The sequence below is a fragment of the Lampetra fluviatilis genome, chromosome 34 (assembly GCF_964198595.1).
Source record: "Lampetra fluviatilis chromosome 34, kcLamFluv1.1, whole genome shotgun sequence".
In the NCBI taxonomy this organism is placed as follows: Eukaryota; Metazoa; Chordata; class Hyperoartia; order Petromyzontiformes; family Petromyzontidae; genus Lampetra; species Lampetra fluviatilis.
Genome location: NC_136308.1, coordinates 8210470 through 8234002, shown reverse-complemented (window position 1 = coordinate 8234002; position 23533 = coordinate 8210470). Strand labels below are relative to the sequence as shown.

At 42.4% G+C, this 23533-nt stretch overlaps 1 protein-coding gene across 2 annotated transcripts in view; it reads left to right on the top strand.

Moving 5' to 3' along the window:
- The window catches only part of LOC144944349 (contactin-4-like), a 111697-nt gene extending 92144 nt beyond the window's left edge, over positions 1–19553 (top strand). For both annotated transcript variants that reach the window (XM_078872448.1, XM_078872447.1), the window contains exons 15-23: positions 4616–4777; positions 6844–6993; positions 8763–8833; positions 9715–9949; positions 11494–11609; positions 14602–14788; positions 16065–16177; positions 16963–17131; positions 17824–19553. In XM_078872448.1, coding sequence (XP_078728574.1) covers positions 4616–4777; positions 6844–6993; positions 8763–8833; positions 9715–9949; positions 11494–11609; positions 14602–14788; positions 16065–16177; positions 16963–17131; positions 17824–17933 — 1313 coding nt within the window. In that variant the 3' untranslated portion in view covers positions 17934–19553. The remainder of the gene's footprint in view (positions 1–4615; positions 4778–6843; positions 6994–8762; positions 8834–9714; positions 9950–11493; positions 11610–14601; positions 14789–16064; positions 16178–16962; positions 17132–17823) is intronic.
- Positions 19554–23533: the final 3980 nt, after the last annotated feature.

Genomic DNA, 23533 nt, shown 5'->3' with positions numbered 1-23533 from the left:
TAATTGTGCTCTCCATTTTGCTTCGTTCTTCTACAAAGTTTCAAGTATTTTTTTATAGTTATAATTACTTTTAATATTTTATAATTATAAGATAATTTCAATATAATATTTTGAACATCTGCAGTTTTAGTTAGACGTTGAATATTTTCAAGTGAATTTTATGCTAAATTTAAGCTTTCCAACGCCTCCTTTTTAATACGTGTTTTCTCCTACAACATCAAAGTGCAGCGCCACATTAAATACGCACTACAATGACAATAGTTTAAAGCGATTTGAAGCATGTTTTATTTTAAAAATGGAAATATGGTTTGGGGGGGGGGGGGCGAGCTTTGTGACGTCATATTTGAGGGGGGGTCTGACTTTTTGTGACGCCGTGTGACGAGGGAGGGGGGGGGTTCAAAAATCGTCCAAAATCGCGTGACGTCATTTATGGACGGCCCCATCATACGATGCCACAATCCACACAGCACCCGCACATTTGATGTTAACCGGCAGAAATATACTCGTCGGGGTTTTTAATCCTTAATCGTTGTCTTCTGAACACATTACGAATTGAAATCATTAGACACTTTTTGTTGTTGTTCCACACTTCAACTGTGTGATCAGTACGGGTTGTTAAAGGGGGGACCTCGTGCGGTTTTAGATATCACTCGCAACTCCGATTAGCACGTTTGGCTCCGTAAGGTGCGACAGAATTTCAACGTACACACATACGACCGATGCTATCTTTGGGCGATACATTGAAAGTTACATCGGCCGACTCAAGGAGACTATCCCCCCCGTCGCCCCCCCCCCCCATTCCGGACACGTCCTAACCCACGCAGCCCTTGTTCGTACATAATTATATCTGCGATGCTTAGCCGCTCATGTTTATTCCCACTGCAGGGCAAATGTTGTCTCGTCGGGTCGATGAAGTGGGAACGGGAAGAAGAGGGAAACATTTTCCTCTGCACCCTCCAATGTGACAAACCCGAAACACGAGTTGAGCTGACTGAGGGCATATGCTCGATGTACCAGAACCCATTCGTTTATGCAGGAAGTGACGCCATGCAATTTGCATGTATTTAGACGTGGCTTTAAAGTGCACCTAGCCTGGCACAGGCGTTGCGGTGATGGTATCGTCACTTAGTGGGGAACGCGGTTGTTGTTGTTGTTGTAATAGTATAAGCTCAACTCGTTCTTTCAGTTGGAGCGTAGTTTTTCCAATTGCTTTCTGGCCGCACAGGACCACAACTCTATTTGATCACAAGCTCTCTTTCGTACAAGAGACCTTGTTTCCTTTTTCAAGAGAAAGTAGAATTACGTGTTTTTGTTACTTTCTTGGAAGGTGGGATGTGTTCTTGGTGATTACACGTGGATTCCATCAAAGCACGTTGCGTGCGACCAAAACAACAAGCTTGTCAAATGGCACACACGCTCCTCGGATAGCGATTGCAATTGTAGATGCGTTTACAAGCATTGTGTTCGACGAAGCTTGTGTGGCGTGGGGCAATTTCGGTTTGTGAAAGCTGCATTGCGGTGTCCTCAAGTGTAATTATTAAAATAAAGCTTGAGCATATTCGTGGTTCTTTCGGTAAAGTCACGTAGAAGGGAAAGAATACAATAATAATAAAAATATTAAACAATAAAATTCTCACGACGTTTTTTTTATTTTCTTGCTGTGGATTTCACACCTGATGATGATTGCTTGTGTTGCAGTCGAAACGTCGTGAGAATGTTACTGTTTTATATTTTTATTATTTTATTACTTCCCTTCTTCGTGACTTTACCGAAAGAACCAAGAAGATGAATCCCTGCAGTCACGAAAGCTTTAAATCGAAATTTAGAGCTTGAGCAGTCAACCAGCCACACATCCGCAAAACAGAAGTGTGCATGTTGTGAGTTGTACAGGCCAATATATCATACCAAGGATGCTGCTGTATTTTTGTATGTCATCTTTATTAATGCGAATATGGGCTCATTTTCATTTTAAATCATTTATATTGCTTGGATTGCATCCTAAACTTGCTCCATCAGTTATATCTGCTGCCTGGGTGGATAGCAATTTTATGCATCTGTGAATTTCATCATGTTTTAATTAAGTGATTAATCTAAAATATGGCGCGCGTGAACCAGAATGCATTTGTCTCTTTTAAAGATTATATTTTTACAGGCTGCGTGCATTACGCTCTCTGTGTTTAAACATATACTTGATACCTTTAGCATTCAACAGAGTGGGAACACGTTGCCCCTTTCGTGTTAGTTGTGGATGACGTGGCATAATCAAACAGCAGCGTGGACAAAGAAATTAAACTTGCTTCATTAAGGGTGCTGCATTTACTGCGAAAGTTATCTGATGCTGCTTACCATTTAAAAGAACACACTTAATGGCGGAAAGGCTAAAGTTGCCATCATTATTTCCTTACATGCTCAATTAATTTGCAATTCTTTGGCAATTAGGCCATATTTTTGTTGCCTCAAGTTTCTGCGAGTTCCAGTCTTACGACATGAGAAAACGTGTTAATCATAATATGCCCGTTGGCGTGGTTGGCATCCATCACCGTAGTTGAACAAGAAGGCGCCATCTGAAAATGAAGGTGTGTCATTTGGAAATACAGCAAAGTTTGTAATTAAATTTGAGCGGTTTGATGTTAGTTTTTGAGGCTTTGGTGAATTTAAAATGAAAGTGACGCCTATCAACCCAACAATGGATAACTGTTAACATACGTTCGCAATGGTACACATGACAATGACTTATACAAGTACACTTTACGATGCATATTTAATGCCCAAATATTTGTTAATGGGCGCAGGAATACATAATTACATCCTTCCGCTGGGGATACTTGGAGGAAAAACATTACCAAGGCATTCTCTGTGATGACATTAACACCAAAATTAGGTTAGACAAGCGTTCGACTCCACCCACCGTGCATTATTAATGAGTTTATTGGCTGCACTTTTAAATAATGTATAAAGGCCAATTGGCATTACATAAAGACAGGGGGGTTATGGTGTTCTAAGGTTTTCAAGGTCAGTTTTTTTCTCAAATTTCTGTCTCCTTTTTTCTTCTTCCAATTTTATCTCAATTCCACTTTCAGTATCACGTCGCTAGACGAATTATTTATTAGAATTTTCCACAGGGCATCACGACCCTTCATTTTAGAGAACGGCCCACAGAAGCAGATATCACAGAACTACCCCTCAGAACATTTCAAGTGACATCTGGTCCACAGTGCAGAGGGCAACACTTTCCCCATCACTGCATATAAGAGTGAGGTTTGTTGCATGAAAATGAAACCGATTTTTTTTTTGAACTGGAATTTAACCAAATTAAGTGGATTACCAAATTAAATTTGAAGGTTTCTTTTAAGGTAATGTTTGTGTAAATCAGAGAACTGCCTGAAAGCAAGTTTTGCGATGTGATTTTCATCGGCATCTCAAAAGTAAAAAAATATTGGTGGGAATAGCCCAACATCTGACTTGTTTTTGCCAGGATTTCTGGATTTAGGTTGTGATGAGGGCGGTGGTTATTGTGATAGAAAGTAATGGTTGGAGCAGGTAAGGACTACATTATTGCGAAATCTTTTCAGGCTGTGAGATAGTGTCAAATATTTGATGTGATTGCCCTCAGTGGAAACAATGCTTGAAGGTTATTATGTATGTGCTGGTTGTTGTTTTAGAGCTGTTTTTCTACGGCACGTAATAACAATGTGTCTTTTTTTCATCTGAGTGATAGAAATAGTAACAGATATTCAATATGAAGAAAAGTATATAAGCATTTCTGGTAACAAGTCTTCCCGGTGTATTATTGAGACAATTTCATGGTGTCAATTATTTTTTTCCCTTCACCTGAGATGTTAAATGAATGAATTAATGCAAATTTACAACCCTACATGAATACACTGTTGTTATATTCACGATGGTGGTGGGGGGGGAGGAGGTGTTTGATCATTCCTCCCAATACTGATTATGTTGCAGGGTTAGTGAAAGGGATAGGGGGCAGGACCGGTTGAGATATCACTCGTTGCTGATCTTATCCGTGACCGGAAATTTAGCTGGGTTCACGTTTCATGCGGACTGCACCTGACTACCATGCCGTCACTCCACCCCCTGCCATTGTATTGCAGTGCAATTGTAGTAGGGGGGGTGGGGGACGGTGGCCCAGCGGTTAGCGCACCACATTGTCACGTTTGATTCCCAGCCACATCTGTGAAAACGAATGGACATCTGTGAAAAAGAGCATCATAGCTCATCGGATTCCTCCAGCATGAATAAATATTCAGATTATGAACATCAGTGACCAGTTATATCTAAACTATTTCTGTCCCCCCCGCCCCCCACCACCACCACCACCTCCTCCACTTAACCAACACTCTAATGACCAGCAAATAAAACTCCACGTACGACATGGCTTGGAAAGGGCCTTCATCCAGCAGTAGATTCATAACAATTTGTCGATATACGTGAAAACTACTTCGAGTATATGTACACGTGCGGTAACAAAATGCATGCCCACGTGCGTGTTAATGTGTTACTCTGTGGGTAGCCCCATTCTGTCAAAGAAGTCGGCGTGCAGCAACATTTGACGAGCGTCGCTCCCTTACTCTCTCTCTCTCTCTCTGCGCTGTCCCAGGGCCCCCGGGGCCTCCAGGGGCTGTGGTGGCCGAGGAGGCGACGAGCACGACCGTGCGGCTCGCCTGGAAACGAGGGAGCAACAATCACAGTCCCATCATCTCCTACAAAATCCAGGCCAGGGCTCCAGTGGCATCGACGGAGTGGCTTAATGTGCACACGTGTAAGTCTTGCTGTGCGAGTGGGCTCTTGCTGGTTAGGCACCGCCGCGTAAACATCACGTGGAAAGTTTGTAATGTAAATACAAGTCGAAATATACATATATACTCTTAGGTTTTTTCGGTAAAGTCATGTAGGTAAAAAATAATAATAATAAAATAAAATAATAATAAATGAAAATAACTAAATTTAATCTCGACGTTTCGGAGGCAACACAAGTCTCCGTCTTCAGGTGGGACCGTCACAGCCAAATATACTGTATCATATAAATATATATAAAAGTAAATTAAACAATCAGCGGATTAAAGTTACTCCTTTTCTTTCATTTCGAATCTATTCAGATGTAATAAATTGAAACGCAACTGAAAAAGGGCTCCTTCTTCTGACTGTCCTGGTGAGATTTCTATTTCAAAATTAAGTGAAAGGGGTGCGAATTGGAAACCTCATCCAATAACAAGTAGCTTTTACACGCCTATGGATATCCATTTGCGTTTGGATATCCATATGCAAATGAGCTTCTCCCTCCCTATGATTCCCCCTTCCCACCCACCCCACCCCTGACAACATCAGCACCGGCATCGCCCCACCAAACATTCGACCCCGCTGCAGCGTCGTCCCGATTTGAGACAACCTCTCACGGTCCAGTCCATCGTGGCCTTGCCAGGGCGATGCCCAAATGTGGGATCTGTGTTTTTTTGTGGCACGATAATGCAGCGGCTCTTTCACAATGCAACTTTAGCACCACTGCCTCTGGAAATTGACAGAGACCGCCGAAGGGCTTACTCGCAATAGCACTGGCAATGTCATTTATTTTTAAATAAAGAAACTAGTCATGGTAGTGATAATGTCATTTTATTTTCTGGGGAAAATATAACCGAGTCTCGAGACTCATTGTCACGAGGGTTCCCCTTCGAGTTGTTTGACGATTTTCTTTTTAAGTACGTTTATTTTTGCTCGGGATGTAAAACTAGAGCACCCAATGCCACGTGCAATAACACGTAAACATCAACACCGATGCATAAAATAAACAAATTTTCGGTACTGCCAAAGGCCCCTGACAATTTGCGAGTTTCAGAAATCTACAAGATTCATCAAACTTTGTCTCCAGCACGCCGGACGATAGGCATTGCTCCACTGCACGTCTGTAATCTATAATCTGCACGTCAGAATCCGACTTTAAACGCAGTGGTTTCCAATGTATTGCTGCGCTATTTGGCAAGAAAAGCGAAGTAACACCTGCTTCATAATACACTTTTCTTTTTGGGGGTTGGACTGCTTAAATATAAATATGCCCGAATTCTGGTAAATCTAATGAAGCGGGTTATAATCACTAACAAAACCTCGCACTCAAATTGTAAATGTTGTGGGTTTACACTCCAATACACCGGTATGCTGAAGTATAAACTAATTGGGACGTTTTGTTTACGTGATAAACCTTAAAATCGACTGTGTCGGGTTGTAGTGGGTTAACGACACATTTATATTTACGCGATATAACCCAAAAAAACCTTTATTATGACTGATCTGGTCGCAAAGGCCTAGGTGTTAAACCAGCACTTGCTTCATGTTTAAATATGAAATATACTGGCTGGGTCAGCACTGGTGTCATGCCACTCCTACTTGTGACACAATGTGTGTGCATATTAATGCCACTTTTATAGCAGAGGCCTGCGTCTGTGTGTGCATATCAACACGATGTCACAATTGCAATGGAGACTACGTAGTGTATAAAGGTATGAAAGGCCCTCAAAGTAAAATACTGTCTGTGGCAATGGCAACCGTTGTGTAAGTTACACTGGCTTGACACATTTTACACGTCGGTTTTGTTTAAGTGTTAGCTTTGATGCGCGGTGGAAATGGGGCATATATATATATTTTTACAAGGCGATTCTGGAAAACGATGACCGTAAAAACTCGTCCGTGAAATATATATATATACATGTGCGAGGCTACTGCTATGGATAATTTATTCGCAGCAGACCAGCTGTGCGTTTGTAGGTTTGCATCCTGGTTTTTGTTTTTTTAACAAGTGCTTTTTGGAGTTAAACGCGTGTTTTTTTTTTTTGACAGCTCCAGATATAATTTCTGGAGATTCTGAACAGGCCACGGTCGTTGGTCTCACACCATGGATGGACTACGAATTCACAGTACTCGCCATCAACGCTTTGGGGGAAAGTGAAGCCAGTCGCCCATCAAGAATGATTAAGACCCTATCAGCTGGTATGGACACTAGGATATTATGAGCACCGCTGTCACATATTTTAATTTGGTATGCGTGCATTGCTTCGTGGTGTTGTTCAGCCAAAATATAAACGCAACTCCATTCTGTCTCTACCAAAAAAAATACATGTTCATTCATCGGCACGTTTGCTTTCCAGACCAACATTATTACACGGCATTTGTTTAAGCAAGCACGTTTCGGACCAATTTCGACATTCAGGCTCTTTTCAAACAGCGTCGCCTGCTTTTAATTTTGGCATGCAAATAATTGCGACAATGTGGGCAAATGTTGTCACTTTTAAATGCACTGCCACGAGTCGGAGCTTTTATTTGTTTGTGCTCGACTTTGTTAAGCAAATGTCATGCACATATCCAGTCTAAGCTAAGCCAAGTGGTATTTCGCCTTTGGTGCAGAGGTGTCTCCAGAGATTACGGAGCAGGAAAGATGCACGTTGGGGGAATTTGTTCATTTTCCGTGGGCAAAATTCGGCATCTATTGGTGTTTACCATGGCCAATTTCAGGCACTTTTGAGATAAGCGGTACATTCGAGCGGTCCGAAATTCGATCCGTTCCGCTCGTACAAGACACTCAGAGATTCAGCGCATCGATCCCCGTTCTTCCGCGTTCACATAGAGAAAGCCACAGGCAGTGCATGGGGAAGGGATGGGATTTGGATTATGCCCCCTTCACCCACACGTGCCTTTTGTGTGTGTTGTGTGTGTGTGCATCTCCACCGGTGCTCGCTGTTTAATTTTCTAAAGTTTAATGAGATGCAAAACCCCGCTGTCTAGAGACTTCTCCTTGCCACCGATAACTGCGGGTTGCACCGAGCGCTGACGTGACATAGAGCCACAGATAACATTTGCTGCGCTTCACTCTGAAGAGATTTTATTATCAACATTGGCGCTTTAATAGTGGTAAATTGTTTTAATTATGAAAAAATTAAATCGGGAACCTAACAGAAATCTTGTTTTTTTGCAAACAATAGCTTTAAGTATGCATATATTTTGAAGCCTTGAAATTTGCTTTTTGACGGAACATTCACATCTTATCACCCTCTAGCATTTTGTGCTTTGTTGTCGCGATAATGCATTGGCAGTGGTCCACAGGCACAAATTACAATAACTGAACACAGTGTAGCCATAAAATCTAAAATATATAACAGATGATGTTTTGGACAATTTTAAAAAGAAAGAAGGGCCATTGTCAGAAAAATATATTATTGAAAATATATTTCAAAATATTTTCCCACTTTTAATGCAGTGTAATCAAAAATATATAAAGTAATCTATTATACAACGACATTATCTTCTTGGTTCTTTCGGTAAAGTCACGTAGAAGGGAAATATTAAAAATAAAACATAATAAAATACAATTCTCACGACGTTTCGGCCACAACGCAAGCAGCCGTCCTCAGGTGAAGAACAGGTCTGTCGGAAAGACACCTGAGGACGGCTGCTTGCGTTGTGGCCGAAACGTCGTGAGAATTGTATTTTACTATGTTTTCTTTTTATTATTTTATTATTTCCCTTCTACGTGACTTTACCGAAAGAACCAAGAAGATGAATCCCTGCAGTCATGAAAGCTTTAAATCGAAATTCAACGACATTATGTTATGCTCATTTATTTAAATTTCAGGGCCAGGTCTTTAAACAACGTGCTGCGTTTTTGTTGACATCCTGAACAGTTGGTTGACACTGATATTTGTACTTTTATTGTACATATTGTCACCATTACTGCATTATTATTATGATCATCATCGCTGCAGGTCCAGAATTGGCACCGGAGCGGCTTGGAGGAGGAGGTGGCCACCAGCATGAGCTCGTCATCACGTGGCAGGTATGGCGGCGGGCGGTGTGGCACGCGGCGCGCTTCACGGCGCCTGCAATTCCGTGGCTGCCGAGAGCGATGCGCCAGTAACTTTTACGTATTCTTGGTTCTTTCGGTAAAGTCACGTAGAAGGGAAGTAATAAAATAATAAAAATAAAACATAATAAAATAATTCTCGCGACGTTTCGGCCACAACGCAAGCAGCCGTCCTCAGGTGAAGAACAGGTCTGTCGGAAAGACAGCGTCTGAATGAACATCACCTGAGGACGGCTGCTTGCGTTGTGGCCGAAACGTCGTGAGAATTATTTTATTATGTTTTATTTTTATTATTTTATTACTTCCCTTCTACGTGACTTTACCGAAAGAACCAAAAAAATGAATCCCTGCAGTCACGAAAGCTTTAAATCGAAATTTAACTTTTACGTTTTAAGCGACACGCAAACAACAGGTGAAGAAGATAAAAAAACGCACAGCCTCTGTGCGTATACAATAATACAATAAACCATCAGCAGTTGCGGAGGAAGTGCAGTGTGGTCATCTTGTCTTTAGTCACCATCAAAATGCGCTCCTGCAGCCATTTAGAACGCTCTTTCCTTCCGATATTATGCATTTTTAAATCTAGATTGAAAACTAATTTATGTATGACTGTTCTCTGTGTTTAGTTTGTTGTCCTTACCCCGCACCTCCGATCAGCATCGTTGGCTACGTACGGCGCGCGAAAGAAGTTCAGCATACATTCGTACAAAATAGAGTTAAGCCGATTTGACAAGTCTGACAGCAGCAGTGACACAGCAATAGACAGCTGTGTACCGATGTTGTCCTCATAGCTCATCAGCATGGTGTAGTACACCAATGGCTTAATTCGAAATTCCTTTTCCTTTTTTGCTCAGCCCGTGGCGCCGCAGTTCCAGTATGGGCCGGATTTCGGCTACATCCTGGCATTCCGGGAGAATGGCACCAGAGCCTGGCGCCAAGTGACAATTCCAAAGGCGGAATCACGCCGATACGTCTACCGCAGTGACAATCTGGCTCCCTACGCGCCCTTCGAAGTGAAAATCAAGATGTACAACTTCAACGGGGAAGGACCTTTCAGCAACAACACCATCGTTTATTCGGCAGAAAACGGCAAGTCCATACAAATGTTCCCTTTTTCTCTTATTTATTAACGTGGATTTTCATTTAAACCGTGCCTTGTTGGCAATTTGAAATGTATGTAAAACAGTGTACTTGCTTAATGTCACGTGCGGCGGTGGTGGTGGTGTACACATATATACGCAAAAGCGCCTACAACAACAAGGCCTTGATTCATCAATTGCGGTTGATTCTCATGCTCTTCAATCGATTGCCACGTTTCGTGTGGTGCGGTAAAGTGTGGGTCACTCCCACCTCTTGCATGACGTCTGGTCAGTGTGATCGTGTCGGCCACGATACGATCCTGAGTGGCTCTCCTGAGCTGCCTCTAACGGAAGCCCTCATGCCAGCAGTGGTTACGAGTCGGTGATTGCAGGGCTGCACTTTTACCCGACGCCAACGATGCATGCATTGAATCTTGTAAGAATACAAATAGTGATGCCAACGCAAGACCAAACAACTTTTTTTATCATGAGCGAAACGAAACCACGTTCATTGACGAAACAGATGCATATATATCTAATAATTGACACAAACTCCAGTAAATTGTGCACTGCGACTGACAGTCGACTTTCGAAGTGGACTGCCACCCTTTAAACCAGTGGTCCCTTACCTGGGGTGCACGCACCCGCTGGGAGTGCGAGATGCCCTTTCTGTGCGTGCAAGACATGGCAAGATTTATTTAGAAGGTAAATCATCAAAAAAACACAAATTAAGCACGGTCATACGTTGTTTCATCAACCCTATCTATTTATTAACATTAAAGGGCTGCGAGGCTGCAGTAAAGGTTAAGAACCGCTGCTCTAAAGTTTAAGTAATGATGCCACCCCCGGTAGTCGCCCACGTGCTGCGTGGATCAAACAAATCACTCTGAATGCTGACAGGCACGTCAGCGTGAGCGGTTGTTTTGTGAATGCTGGCACAAGAGGTCACGACGTTTGGCGAAACGGTCCCTTCGCTGGCTCTGTGCGATGATCGATTTGATGATTTCTGCATCCGCAAGTGGCAACGCGTTCTTCGCAGTGGCAAAAAGGGGTCGATTCCTGAGTGGGATCGTGACGCCGAATCGTAATAATTAAAATACTCACTGGGAAATGATGATTGTTGCCTAGCTTGCACATGTTCGATAAACTTTAAGGACAGCGATGATTAAAACTGGTGAGTTACCTGAGACCACAACAAAAAAAACTTGCAAATCATGACGAACTCTTCGATGTGATGCTGTGCCGCGTGCTGTTCACGATTCCCAATATCGGACGTCGCTCCGAACAACACGCGGTACGAGCGTGCAAGCGCATCGGAGAGCCGTAGAACACCGCACGCCATTCGGCTCTGAAGTGGTTAAGCAATTGGCCCAGGATGAGCGAGAGGTCTGACTGCGTGGGTTTCAAATCTCAGGCGCCACAAGTTGCCAATCTGGCCACTTGCTTTTTTACCCTTTAATATTTCAATGCACGAACACATTTATCGAACATACACGTACAGTAGTTGGTGTCTATCTTGTATAGTCACCCTCTTCTGATGCACGCTGGTTGCAGCACCAAAAGTTGCTCCGTCCAACGTGACTGCGAGGAGCCTGACGTCGGCAGAAGCAGAGGTGTCCTGGAGAGCTCCACCTCTCACCTCCAGCGCAGAGCGCATCACTGGCTACGAAGTAAGGCCCCGTGTTTTAAACTCTCTTGTACCCCCACCCCCCACCCCCATTCGCTCTTCCTCTCTCCTCGTGTCCTGCCAGCAACGGTGATGTCTGTCCATTATCAGGGCTGTGGTTATGACGATGATGTGGATGATGATGATGATGATGATGATGTGGATGATGTGGATGATGATGATGATGTGGCCCCGTTTGTAGCCCTTGGTCCTGCATGGTGCGTGGCTCCCACCAGGAACCGACAGACCAAGAGAGACCCTCCACCGTCCGTGTCTCACATCCGCATGTTGGCTCTTGAACTGCCCGACGACTAACACTCGAAGGCGATTTGAACGTCTATAGTTTTGTTCAGATTCGCAAGGCCTCAACGATTGTTTATTCACTTATTGCAGGTTAATTAAAATGCCTCTCACTGAAGCGTTTGGTGGATAATTTTGTTGAACAACAATCTTTAACGATTAAGCAAATGGAGGGACACTGCCATGCATGATGTAATGGGTTAGCAGACTGTCCTGGCAATTCAATCTCCCGGTGTAGTTTCAATTTGATCCGATCTCCATGCCTCCGATTAGCACGGCTGGCTATGTACGGTGCGAAAGAAGTTCAACAGAATACCTACAAACAGCAGTTGAAATCAAGGTGAACGTTTCTTGATTGCCAAGGCCTCTGTCCATCCAGCGGTATGAATGGGTACGCCGCAGTTAGCTTATCGGCAAAGTCGTGCGTGGTGGAGCAAATTGTGGGTGCTCCCCGTCTTCAAATATGTCTGGGCAGCATGAAGATGAGGCCAAATGCCATCTAGAGGAGCTGTCTAGAGCTCGCTTTATTGGAGGCCCTATCGCCGGCAGAGACACGAGCAAGAAATGCAGGGATGCATCTTTGCCCTATCTAAAATATGGAACAAAACGCCAGGAGCAAAATTCTTATCTTGCCAAATGTTCAACTACAACGGAGCAAATCGCCACGGCATTGAGTTTCGGCTGTCGCGCCAAGATGATACTCTGACCCTCAGTGTTTCCAGTAAAAAAAAAAAATCCTCTCTACATTTATGCCATCTGAGTCACTATAAGCCTTGTGGAACGACAGTTGTTATTAAAGAAGGTAAATTAAAGTTTAGGTTGAGATACGTTAAACCAGACTCTCTGTGTTGCGTACCACGCTTGTGCTAAGAATGCTGCAGGGTTCTTCGCGATAATTAAAATAGCGTTATCGCAAACAACAAGACAACTACGTCTCAATCAGAATCGTTATTTCTATTTTTAGTTTAAATCATTGGCTTGGACGGCTCAAAGCTGTGCAGCGGACGCCCTCTCAATGTTCCATTATCACCCCACTTTGATTCAATTAACACGATCACACAACGATTCTTCTGGTAATCCACGGGTGTCATGGATTAATCACGTGACAAAAGTGAAGACAAAAGCTCGACTCGTGAACCCTTCAGCTTTCGCGCAATTAATCCCATGGAAGATGCCGTGCGTTTACAAATTCATGCCACTGTTTGCATACATTTCAAAAGTACTAAGTAGAACACGTATTCATGTCATAGCGATTGGCAAAGCATGTAATAGCAGGCTCCTCACATTGTCTGTGTTATCATGCAGTGTGTAAGGGAGGGACAGTGCAACACAATCCATCTGTACTTTCCCGTTTTTAAATCCTTTATATTAAGTTCGCTTGCTTGCTTGCGCGCTTACGACCGTGCAAATCTTTCGGTCGTTTTTTAACCCACTTCCCGTGATCCAATCGAGCTGACATTTTGCACACAGACTCGTTGTGCGTGACAATTAATTTTCGTGAAAAATTTTTCCAAAATTTTCCACTTTTTAGGAAAAAAAGAAAAATTCATATTTAATTTAAAATACCAATGTGATAAAAATGAAACTCTTACTCAAGAAAAACAGAAATGAATAATAAAATAAAACCGATGCCACGCATATAAAGCATTTATAGTGAAAAACTTTGTTTTTACGGGCTAATTTTTTTCCAACCCACACTGACCATCGTCGTGCAGTATGGTCACATATCAATGTTCCACAGCCTGCATCCAGCAGTGAATAGACACACCCGGAGTACATGAATGTACACATGCACATTTCATTGGGTGATCAGTGGCGTAATTCTTAGCACACTGCACTGTGAACCTTGCAACCCGAGTTTGATTTCTGGCTGTCTACGTATATTTTTAAAACGTCTTGCTACTGCTTCAATGTGAATACCTGCCCCATCTCAAAATTGCTGAAGTGATACATCAATATATCATTTTTTTGATACTAGATCCGTGACAATCAAAGCACCTGTTTTGCAAAAATATTGAGCTTGTTGGTTTTCATTAAATTTTACCTAAATAGTAAAAATGTTGACAAGATATTTCTGAAATAACAATGACTCAAGTTCATGGTAATAATTATCAACGTTCAATGAAATAGCTATTACCCGTTACATTTATGTTTTCTAAAACCTTTTTCAGAGCAATTATATTCGTTAAATATGTTGAGCTAACTGTAGTCTAAAGTTATTCAACGTAATGTTTATTTGGGCCAAAAGCACTGCAAAACACAAAAAAAAAATAGAATGAAAATGTGAAATACGATTATGTATGTATGTATGTACGTTGAACTTATTTTGGACCGTACATAACCAAATGTGCTAATTGGAGATGCACAAACACAAAAACTGTCCTAAATAAATGAGTTTTCAACAGCAGCTTTCCTCCTCTTTCCTCCTGATGACGATCGCTTGTGTTGTGATCGAAACGTCGTAGTTTTTTGTTATTTTTTTGTTATTTTCTTTGAACCATCTACGTGACGTTTACCGAAAGACCCAAAGCATACTAATTCTTGCCGTCACGAAAAGCTTTAGGTCAAGATTTAAATGATAAATTAGTTTTCAATTTAGATTACAAAGTTGAAATTACATCGCGGCAACTGCAGAAACTACGGGTTGCAAAACACATTTTTAATTGACGCACGATGCTGTGACATCTGTCCCTCAGATTGTGTACTGGAAAAAGTTTGAGGGAGAACTGATGGCAGAGAGTGCACAGACAGATGGCCTGGAATCTAGCGCGGTGCTCCAAAGTCTCACAGGCAGCACCGATTACCAACTGGTGGTGAAGGCATACAACAGCGGAGGCACGGGACCACCCAGTCACATCGCCCAGCTCATCACCAAGAAGCCTCGTAAGTGTTGCCACCCTCAACATAATTTCTTAGAACAATTTTGACCCAGGGAAGCCTCACTGAGCCTCCGAACAATCTTCCGGTGGGTGAGTAAATTTCGAGGGTCCACTATTGTTGCCGAGCAAAGGAAGCGATGCTTTTTTTTTTACATGGTACAGTATTCCCTCGCTGTTCGCGAACTTTGATATCCGCTATTTTGGCTTTCTGTGAATCGCATCTGAAACTCAACACCACTGACTACATGGAGAGAGAGAGAGAGAAATAAAGTGATGAGAGAAAGTGATGAGAGGAAAAGTGACGAGAGAGTGAAGTGATGACAGAGAAAGTGATGAGATAAAAAGGTGCGTTATGATAATTTTCATGAATTTAGTAGCTTATTTCCATGTTTGTTTAAGGTAATTTTTTTTTATTGCTATTTACGAGCATCCCCGGAACATATTCCTTGCTAATAGCAAGGGAATACCGTGCGGTAAAAACACTGAAATTAAGTAGAGTATGTGAATGGAAACTGTCGGTATGGGTCGCCTGTTTGGACGATTGGCTTGCCATGTGAACATTTTACTGAGCGTTATCACACGTTGCGTTTATTTCAACGGCCGTTGACAAACCGCGCTGGTTTAAAAAAAAAAAATCGCCACGAGAATCGCTATGATTGCAGAACCTTGTGATGTGTGTAAGAACGTGGCATCGCATTGAAATTCACAGTGGAAAAGTTTGGAGCCGTGGACTGATGCCCTTGGCCAGAGCTTCTCATATGTTCTGGTTGGCTAATGCTGATAAAGTGTTCTGGCCAGCAGACATGACAATTATCATATCGGTCTGTTGCAGGTGGGGCCCTTTTCGTTATTTTTAATGAGAGCAAATCCACCAGCCTCCTTGTGCAAGAAGGAAGGCTGAATTTCAAACCAGCGTTCACTGCTCAAGGCTCCGTGGCTGGATTTTGGTTTTGATCATTAAAGTTCCACTGTCATCATCGAGATTATAAGCATTGAGGGTACATCCTGTGGTGTGCTGGATTTGTTCTGTAAATGTTTGCGACGGGCCGTGTGATTTGCACCACTGCGGCGCTTTCTTCGTTGTGACCGCAGTGCAAGTGCATCGTCAGAATGTCTTGAAAATGTTTCTGCTTCGTGAATTATAAATTCCAATGTGGAGTTTTGGAGATGGTTGGATTTATATCTTCAACTTGTGTGCGGACTATCTGCGGTTTTTCTTTTTTTAACCACTCATCTGACGCTAGCTATTCATTAAACGGTGTATCTGTTGTTTTTGTTAGCACCTAGCAAACCTCCAAAAAATATCGACTTGAAGCAGGATGGCACCAAGGTTACATTACACTGGGACCCGGTAATTGCCATGGAGAATGAATCCGCTGTCACTGGATACAAGGTAAATTGCATTCAAATTATTATTTGTTTGAGTAATTTATTTTGCTCGGCCATGCTCAGAGGGTTTGGATATAAAAATAATGAAAACGCTGACAGTTTTAAAGCATCTTATCTGACAAGTTTCAAATATGTAATTAACAATCGCGAACACTGCCACATAGTCCTTCCTGTTAGTGCACCAAATTGTGTTCCCATAAGCAAATACTTTCATCACCTTCTTCGTGCATTGGGAGCGAGGAAAATAAAATGTTTACGTCGCAAGCATTGTTCGCCTTTTTTTTCTTTTAGAAAATTAGGTGTTTTTCTTCGATAATTGTAACTGCCATCTTTGGGGATTATGCATTATTAATGAATTAAAAGGTTAATTGCATTTCTTCCACCAATGTCATGCATGCAAATACACAAAGTCACGCTATGGCACTTACTAAATAAAAGTTATTTTGTTTAAAAGAAATGTAGTTTGTTACATTGCACATTTAGAAGTGAGCAAAGTGCTTTTTTGCTATCATCCAATAAAATAGGTAAACTTTGTACATTACATGATTCTGAATCAGAGGACATTTCCACGACAGAATTTTCAATTCTGGCAATCGCCTGGTGAAGTTGGTTGTCACTACCAGCGAAAAGGTCGTGCCCAATTGTTATACGTGTGTGAATTACTCTTCGACACACTCGCATTCTCGAGCAATTCCAATGAGGGTGCACGACACACAATTGCACTGCACTCACGTGATCTGACCCAGTGAATAATCAGTATCATTTGTTTCCCTTTCTCTCATCACACAGGTGTCATACGTGTCACTGGACAGAGGCACTGACAAAGAGATCATAACCAATGGCACTGGCGTGGAGGTGGTGCTGCCAGATGGGGGAGTGTATTCATTCGAGGTGCAGGCTCAGAGCGACGGAGGCCTTGGAGCCTCGAGCTCACAAATGAAGATACCCGACAGAACAGGCAAAGCGTTACTTTTGAACTACAGCACGTTAAAGCGCGTGTTTTGAAATAAACAAAATAAACAACCTTCCCCTTAAATTTCGATTTAAAGCTTTCGTGACTGCAGGGATTCATCTTCTTGGTTCTTTCGGTAAAGTCACGTAGAAGGAAAATAATAAAATAATAAAAATTAAACATAATAAAATAATTCTCACGACGTCTCTCGACAGACCTGTTCTCCACCTGAAGACGGCTGCTTGCGTTGTGGCCGAAACGTTGTGAGAATTATTTTATTATGTTTTATTTCGCGTTATTTATAAAGACCGGGAGCAAGCGCAGAGCCTCACCATTCTGGCGAATTGCCCGATGATGTTGGATGCAATTACCAGCAAAACGTCGTACTCAAATTTTTTTTAATGTTGTGTTTTCACGCTTCAACACACCGGTGGGCTAAAGTAGTGAACTATTTGTCTTTTTGTCAACATGACACTTTTTTGCTGATTGGCCGTGTCGGGTGGTGGAGGGTTACGACACATTTATAAATAACGCGATCTAACCCAAAAACGTTGATTATGGTGATATTGTCCGCTTTATAAGCTTTCATCTTCGGACGTTAATTGTAATATAGTCCGAAAAAAATGTAGAATTCTGCTGCTGTGTAATTTGATTGAGAATGTGCTTTGCCTCTTTCATTTATTGTCCTGGTTTTGCAGGGATGAAGTTGGGAAGAGGACGCAACAATTCAGCAGGAATTGACGTGTGGAGTGTATGGGGCCTCATTTCACTGGGAGTGCTTGCCACTGGGAGGAATGGACTTTTATGAGGATGGGAAATTATGGAGAATTTCAAGAATTAAAACTGCACTGAACTGCTAATGCTTATGTGGTCCTTGAATTTGAAATAAAGAATCACGGGTACAAAATGGTAAATTAAACATTGTGTTCAATTAACGTGTTTTATATGTACTCACTGTTTATTTCGAAAGGTACGTGCATTGTATTGGGATTTCACTGCAGAATTCTACCCTCTTTTAAATTCTCCACCGCTCCCTTATTTCACAATTTTCTGTAATGCATTGAAATAATGGCTTTAATTACAAAATCACTTGTAGAAGTCTTCATTTTCTTGATAATGTATTTTGCTGAACAGAAATACGAATGGGGAAGAAACATGTAAAATAAAGACATCAATTTTGTTTTGAAAATCGAGGAAGAAAACTAAATGAAGGGACACTTTTCTACGTTTACATTTTTCTGAAAGTTGTCAAGTAATGTTTGCTTGCTTTGATTATGTAAAGTTGTAAATTACTTTTCACGCTTAAGTGAATTGACAATGCCCACTTTCCTCTGGGACTGCATCCTTGCCAACGTTTCTAAAACATACAACACAAGAAAGCACGAATCATCGTAGAATATCGTAGTGTTAAAGCACATGATATTTACCTATGTGTTACGTATTTCGTTCTATTGATGCAACCCAATGTGATCTGCACCTATATTGCTGAGCAAAATGGCATATGAACCTCATGGCGGTACCCCCCGGGATTTCATAGTACCCCGGCTCTCGCATAATGTCCGTGATGCAGTCATTTGTAGTCTGTTGATGGTCGGCGATGCGGCAATCGACTCATCTCGACGAGCTGTACTCACGATGCACCACCACTATGGTGTACACGATGCACCACTACTATGGTGTACACGATGCACCACTACTATGGTGTACACAATGCACCACTACGGTGCGTACGAACGTTCAGGGTTTCAGCGCAATCATTGTCTTCGCTGCATTCCGACATCGCGGATTGGCACTGATTTTGGATTGATTGGTACCACAGTCGCGGAATTAAGTACACCCCTGGAAAAAATAGTGTCCCAGAAATAAAATATTTAATTACCTTGGCCATTTAGTATTATTTGGTACCCCGTGGTACCGCCATAAGGATCATATGGTTTAAACAAAACCATTACAAAGTATAATTGAAAGATTGATTGTTGTGGGAGTTGTTTAGGTCTTATAATGAACTCAATCTCCAAACTGAACACAAGGAAAAATAAATAAACTCACTCGTGCTATTTTGCGGTTAACACACGGGCAAATTAGTTCTGATGTTATTTTTGAGTTTTCCCCACCAGTGTACCTCATAAGTCTTGTAAATTCTATCATTCCAAGGTGGAGAAAATCAGATTTCAGGAACGGGATATGTCTTAGCAGTAGCGGGAGCAGCCGTGTTCCGTAATGCACTGCGTTCATGGTAAATTAAGTGCATTGCTTATTTAGTGATATTTATCAGACATTTTGTATCATGGTTATTTCATGTATTTGGGAATGAAATATCAAGCGGTACTGTAGTTTAAACTGTTATTTAAGATTCCTTGTTTTTTTATTTCAAATTTTTTGGAATGTATTATACTAGCTGTGATGTTCTTCAATATAAAATCCTGACATTGTACGTGGCTGCATTGCCTTCGTTTGCACCTTCAACACGAACACGCCTTGACACGGTGGTGGCCACACTCACTGGGGGGGGTGGGGGGGACCTGGGCTTCCTTGGCGTGAAATGCCAGCGTCTCCAACCGGTTACATTCATTCGTTTTGTAAGGGATGTCACGTAGGTGGAAAAGGCGCAGCTCAGCAATTGCTTGCTTGCACCACTGCTGACGGAAGTTCCTCCACAAGAGGGAGTTCTTATAGCGCCACTCTATAGGATACGTTGCCCTGCCCTTCCATCCTGGCCAGACTTCTCGGAAGAGATTGAAGTACCCACACTTTCACCCCACCACACGCGACCTTCCGATCAAATAACTGCGGTGCACCCGTACATACTGCTCCGTGGACATAGGCGGATTGGAGGAGGGGGGGGTTAGAAACATACTTCACATAATTTACTACCGCGCCCGGGAGATGATTCAAAACAGCAACCTCTGAATTGCCAGTCCAGTGTGCTAACCATTGCGGCATTCCCCCAATACATTGTGTACAATTCTACGAATCCATGCGTAGGTGACATCAAGCGCTGCCGCCGCACACTCTCCACTCGCTCAAGTGAACACAGGTACGCCCGGCTCGCTTACCTGGTACACAATTTGCGTCCCTGGTCCAGTGCGGGAATTGCAATCGCAGCGATGGGAGAAGTGGAGGCTTTAATGGTGGATGCATGGTCGTCCACTCTCGAACCTCTACGGAATCCTTTTTGAATGAAGGCTGCATCTGTGCGCGTGAATTCCATATGGGAGTCACTCGTGGCGACTGTTGCCGATTGCTTTGTGCTATTGTACGACTGAATGCAGCGATTTTGTATAATCAGTGGGAATGGAACGTCCTGCCGAGCGCCATTTTTAAATCCTTTATATTAAGTTCGCTTGCTTGCTTGCTTGCGTGCTTGCTTGCTTGCTTACGACCGTGCAAATCTTTCGGTCGTTTTTTAACCCACTTCCCGTGATCCAATCGAGCTGACATTTTCCACACAGACTCGTTGTGTGTGACAATTAATTTTCGTGATTTTTTTTTTCCAAAATTGTACACTGTTTAGGGAAAACAAATTAAATATTGAATTACCAATTGTTTAATACTGGCAGACAATCATCTGACCCATAGGTGGCAGCCATCTCAAGCCAGAGGACGAGAAGAATCTAGCCGCCACGCATATAAAGGATTTATAGTGAAAAACTTTGTTTTTACGGGTTTACTTGTTAAATCATTTATTAAACCCTTTATATTAAGTTCGCGTGCTTGCTTGCTTGCTTGCGTGCTTGCTTGCTTGCTTAGGACCGTGCAAATCTTTCGGTCGTTTTTTAACCCACTTCCCGTGATCCAATCGAGCTGACATTTTCCACACAGACTCGTTGTGCCAGACAATTATTGTTCGTGAAAAAAAATTCCCAAAATTTTACACTTTTTAGGCAAAAAAAAATTATTTTACATGTATTCAAATAGAACTCATTCACAGTATAAGAGCCCAGAGCGTAACCCCTCCACAGGCCGTGGCGGAGTAGCGCAGTTGGTAGCGCCCTCGCTTCCCATGCCAAAGGTCGCGGGATCGATCCCCGCGTCCTCCACAGGCGAATATATTTTTAAATCCTTTATATTAAGTTCGCTGTCACGCATATAAAGGATTTATAGTGAAAAACTTTGTTTTTACGGGTTATACTTATATTAAGTTCGCGTGCTTGCTTGCTTGCTTGCGTGCTTGCTTGCTTGCTTAGGACCGTGCAAATCTTTCGGTCGTTTTTTAACCCACTTCCCGTGATCCAATCGAGCTGACATTATCCACACAGACTCGTTGTGCCAGACAATTATTGTTCGTGAAAAAAAATTCCCAAAATTTTACACTTTTTAGGAATTTTTTTTTTATTTTACATATATTCAAATAGAACGCATTCATGGCTTTGGCTGAACGTCAGAGTGTAAGAGCCCAGAGCGTAACCCCTCCACAGGCCGTGGCGGAGTAGCGCAGTTGGTAGCGCCCTCGCTTCCCATGCCAAAGGTCGCGGGATCGATCCCCGCGTCTTCCACAGGCGAATATATTTTTAAATCCTTTAAATAAAGTTCGCTTGCTTGCTTAGGACCGTGCAAATCTTTCGCTCGTTTTTTAACCCACTTCCCGTGATCCAATCGAGCTGACATTTTCCAAACAGAATCGTTGTGTGTGACAATTAATTTTCGTGAAAAAAAAATCCAAAATTTTACACTGTTTAGTGAAAACAAATTAAATATTTAATTACCAATTGCTTAATGGTGGCAGACAATCATCTGACGCATAGGTGGCAGCCATCTCAAGCCAGAGGACGAGAGGACTCTAGCCGCCACGCATATAAAGGATTTATAGTGAAAAACTTTGTTTTTAGGGGTTAATTTTTTTAGGTAAACCTCCCATTATGAATTCTATCTATACACAGGGTATTATATATACCATCACGCATGTCAACAGGTTTCTACATTAGACTTTGTTTTGGTGACGATTATGTTGATGCTGATTATGTAAATTTGCAATGTTGAACATTGATTATCACCGAGAAATTGATCTACACTTTAAATACTTTTTTTGGCAGCCAAGGAATGGAAGGCATTTGGGAGATGGAGCGATGACATGAGATCGTGTGCAGGTGGTGCCAGGTGAATTGTTGCATCACAGGATGTTGAGAAGTAGTGGCGGCCTGGGGGAGGCCTTCATCCAGCAGTGTATTGATCATGGTTGATGATGATGGTAAAGACTTCATTAGATTCAACTTGCTGCTGTAATGGGTTGAAGCATCGAGTCACCATGATGATAATGACGATGACGTAACTGTCTTTTCATTTTGCACAATGTAGCAATCTGACCCCGAGCATATTCAAATACCATTATTCCTGCAATTATGGAGAATGTCTGTAATTGATTAACATTGATAATTACCATGTGCTCAATTCAACATTTTATGCAAATCAGTGGTGCTTATTCCAATCGTGATATGTGCTGAATTGCAGCACCTCTGCGTGTGAATAAGGGATCTCAGACGCGGTTCTGAGATATCACCTTCCACGTGCTGTTGTCTACACAGGGCGATGCAGCGCTCTGCGAATGGGTTTATCTTTCTCTCACGAGACGGCACCGATAACAAAAATGGGAAAAGTGTAAACAACAAGACAACGCGATTAATCTCTTTCCAAGACTTTCATCACACTTCCTGTCCATGGCAAAGCTTCACAGCAACCACCTTAGCTCACACTGGAGAAGGCCGCGCAGCGATGGATCCTTGCATCTATTTGTGTGGAGCACCTGGTAACCTGGTTTCCTCCCACATGCCAAACCGCCGTAAGTGGAACAGGCTAAAAGTCACAATTGCAAGACCGATTTGAGAGTCTTGAGAAGCATTGAGTATTTTTTTTGTGGGGGGGGAGGGGCGGTTGGTTGCCTAGAGGACGCCATGCGCTCAATCATCTTATGATTTAAGAAGATTAAAATCCGCCCATTGTGACCTCATTCCTGTCCATCCCTTGATAAATTAAACCTTCCGTCTCGATTAAGGAAACAGGCGGCTCACCAACCAAAAAAATAATTATTGAGACACGTTTGGGAGCAGAGGTCCTGTCGAGCTTGTCAGCAGCTCCTCTATTCGTGCAGTATTGCCAGCCAAATACACTTCATTTTCACAGACCACTCAAGCCTCTTCCTTGATTAAAGATATCTCCAATTCTGGCATTTATTCAATGCGTTCTCATGGGAACTTATGAGCAGTGCTTGGCCATTCCAGGAACGTTCCAGTCGCAACTTCCAACAGCTCGACCCCTGATCCATCAGGGGTTCCATGGGTTTGGCCTCTCCCCTGCATCCCCCCCCCCCCAACTGCCCCCACTGACCCAACACCTCCCTTCCTTCTGCAACCGAAGGAATACACTTATATATATAAAACATTTTTGTCATGTTTAACGCATTCCTGGGTTAGA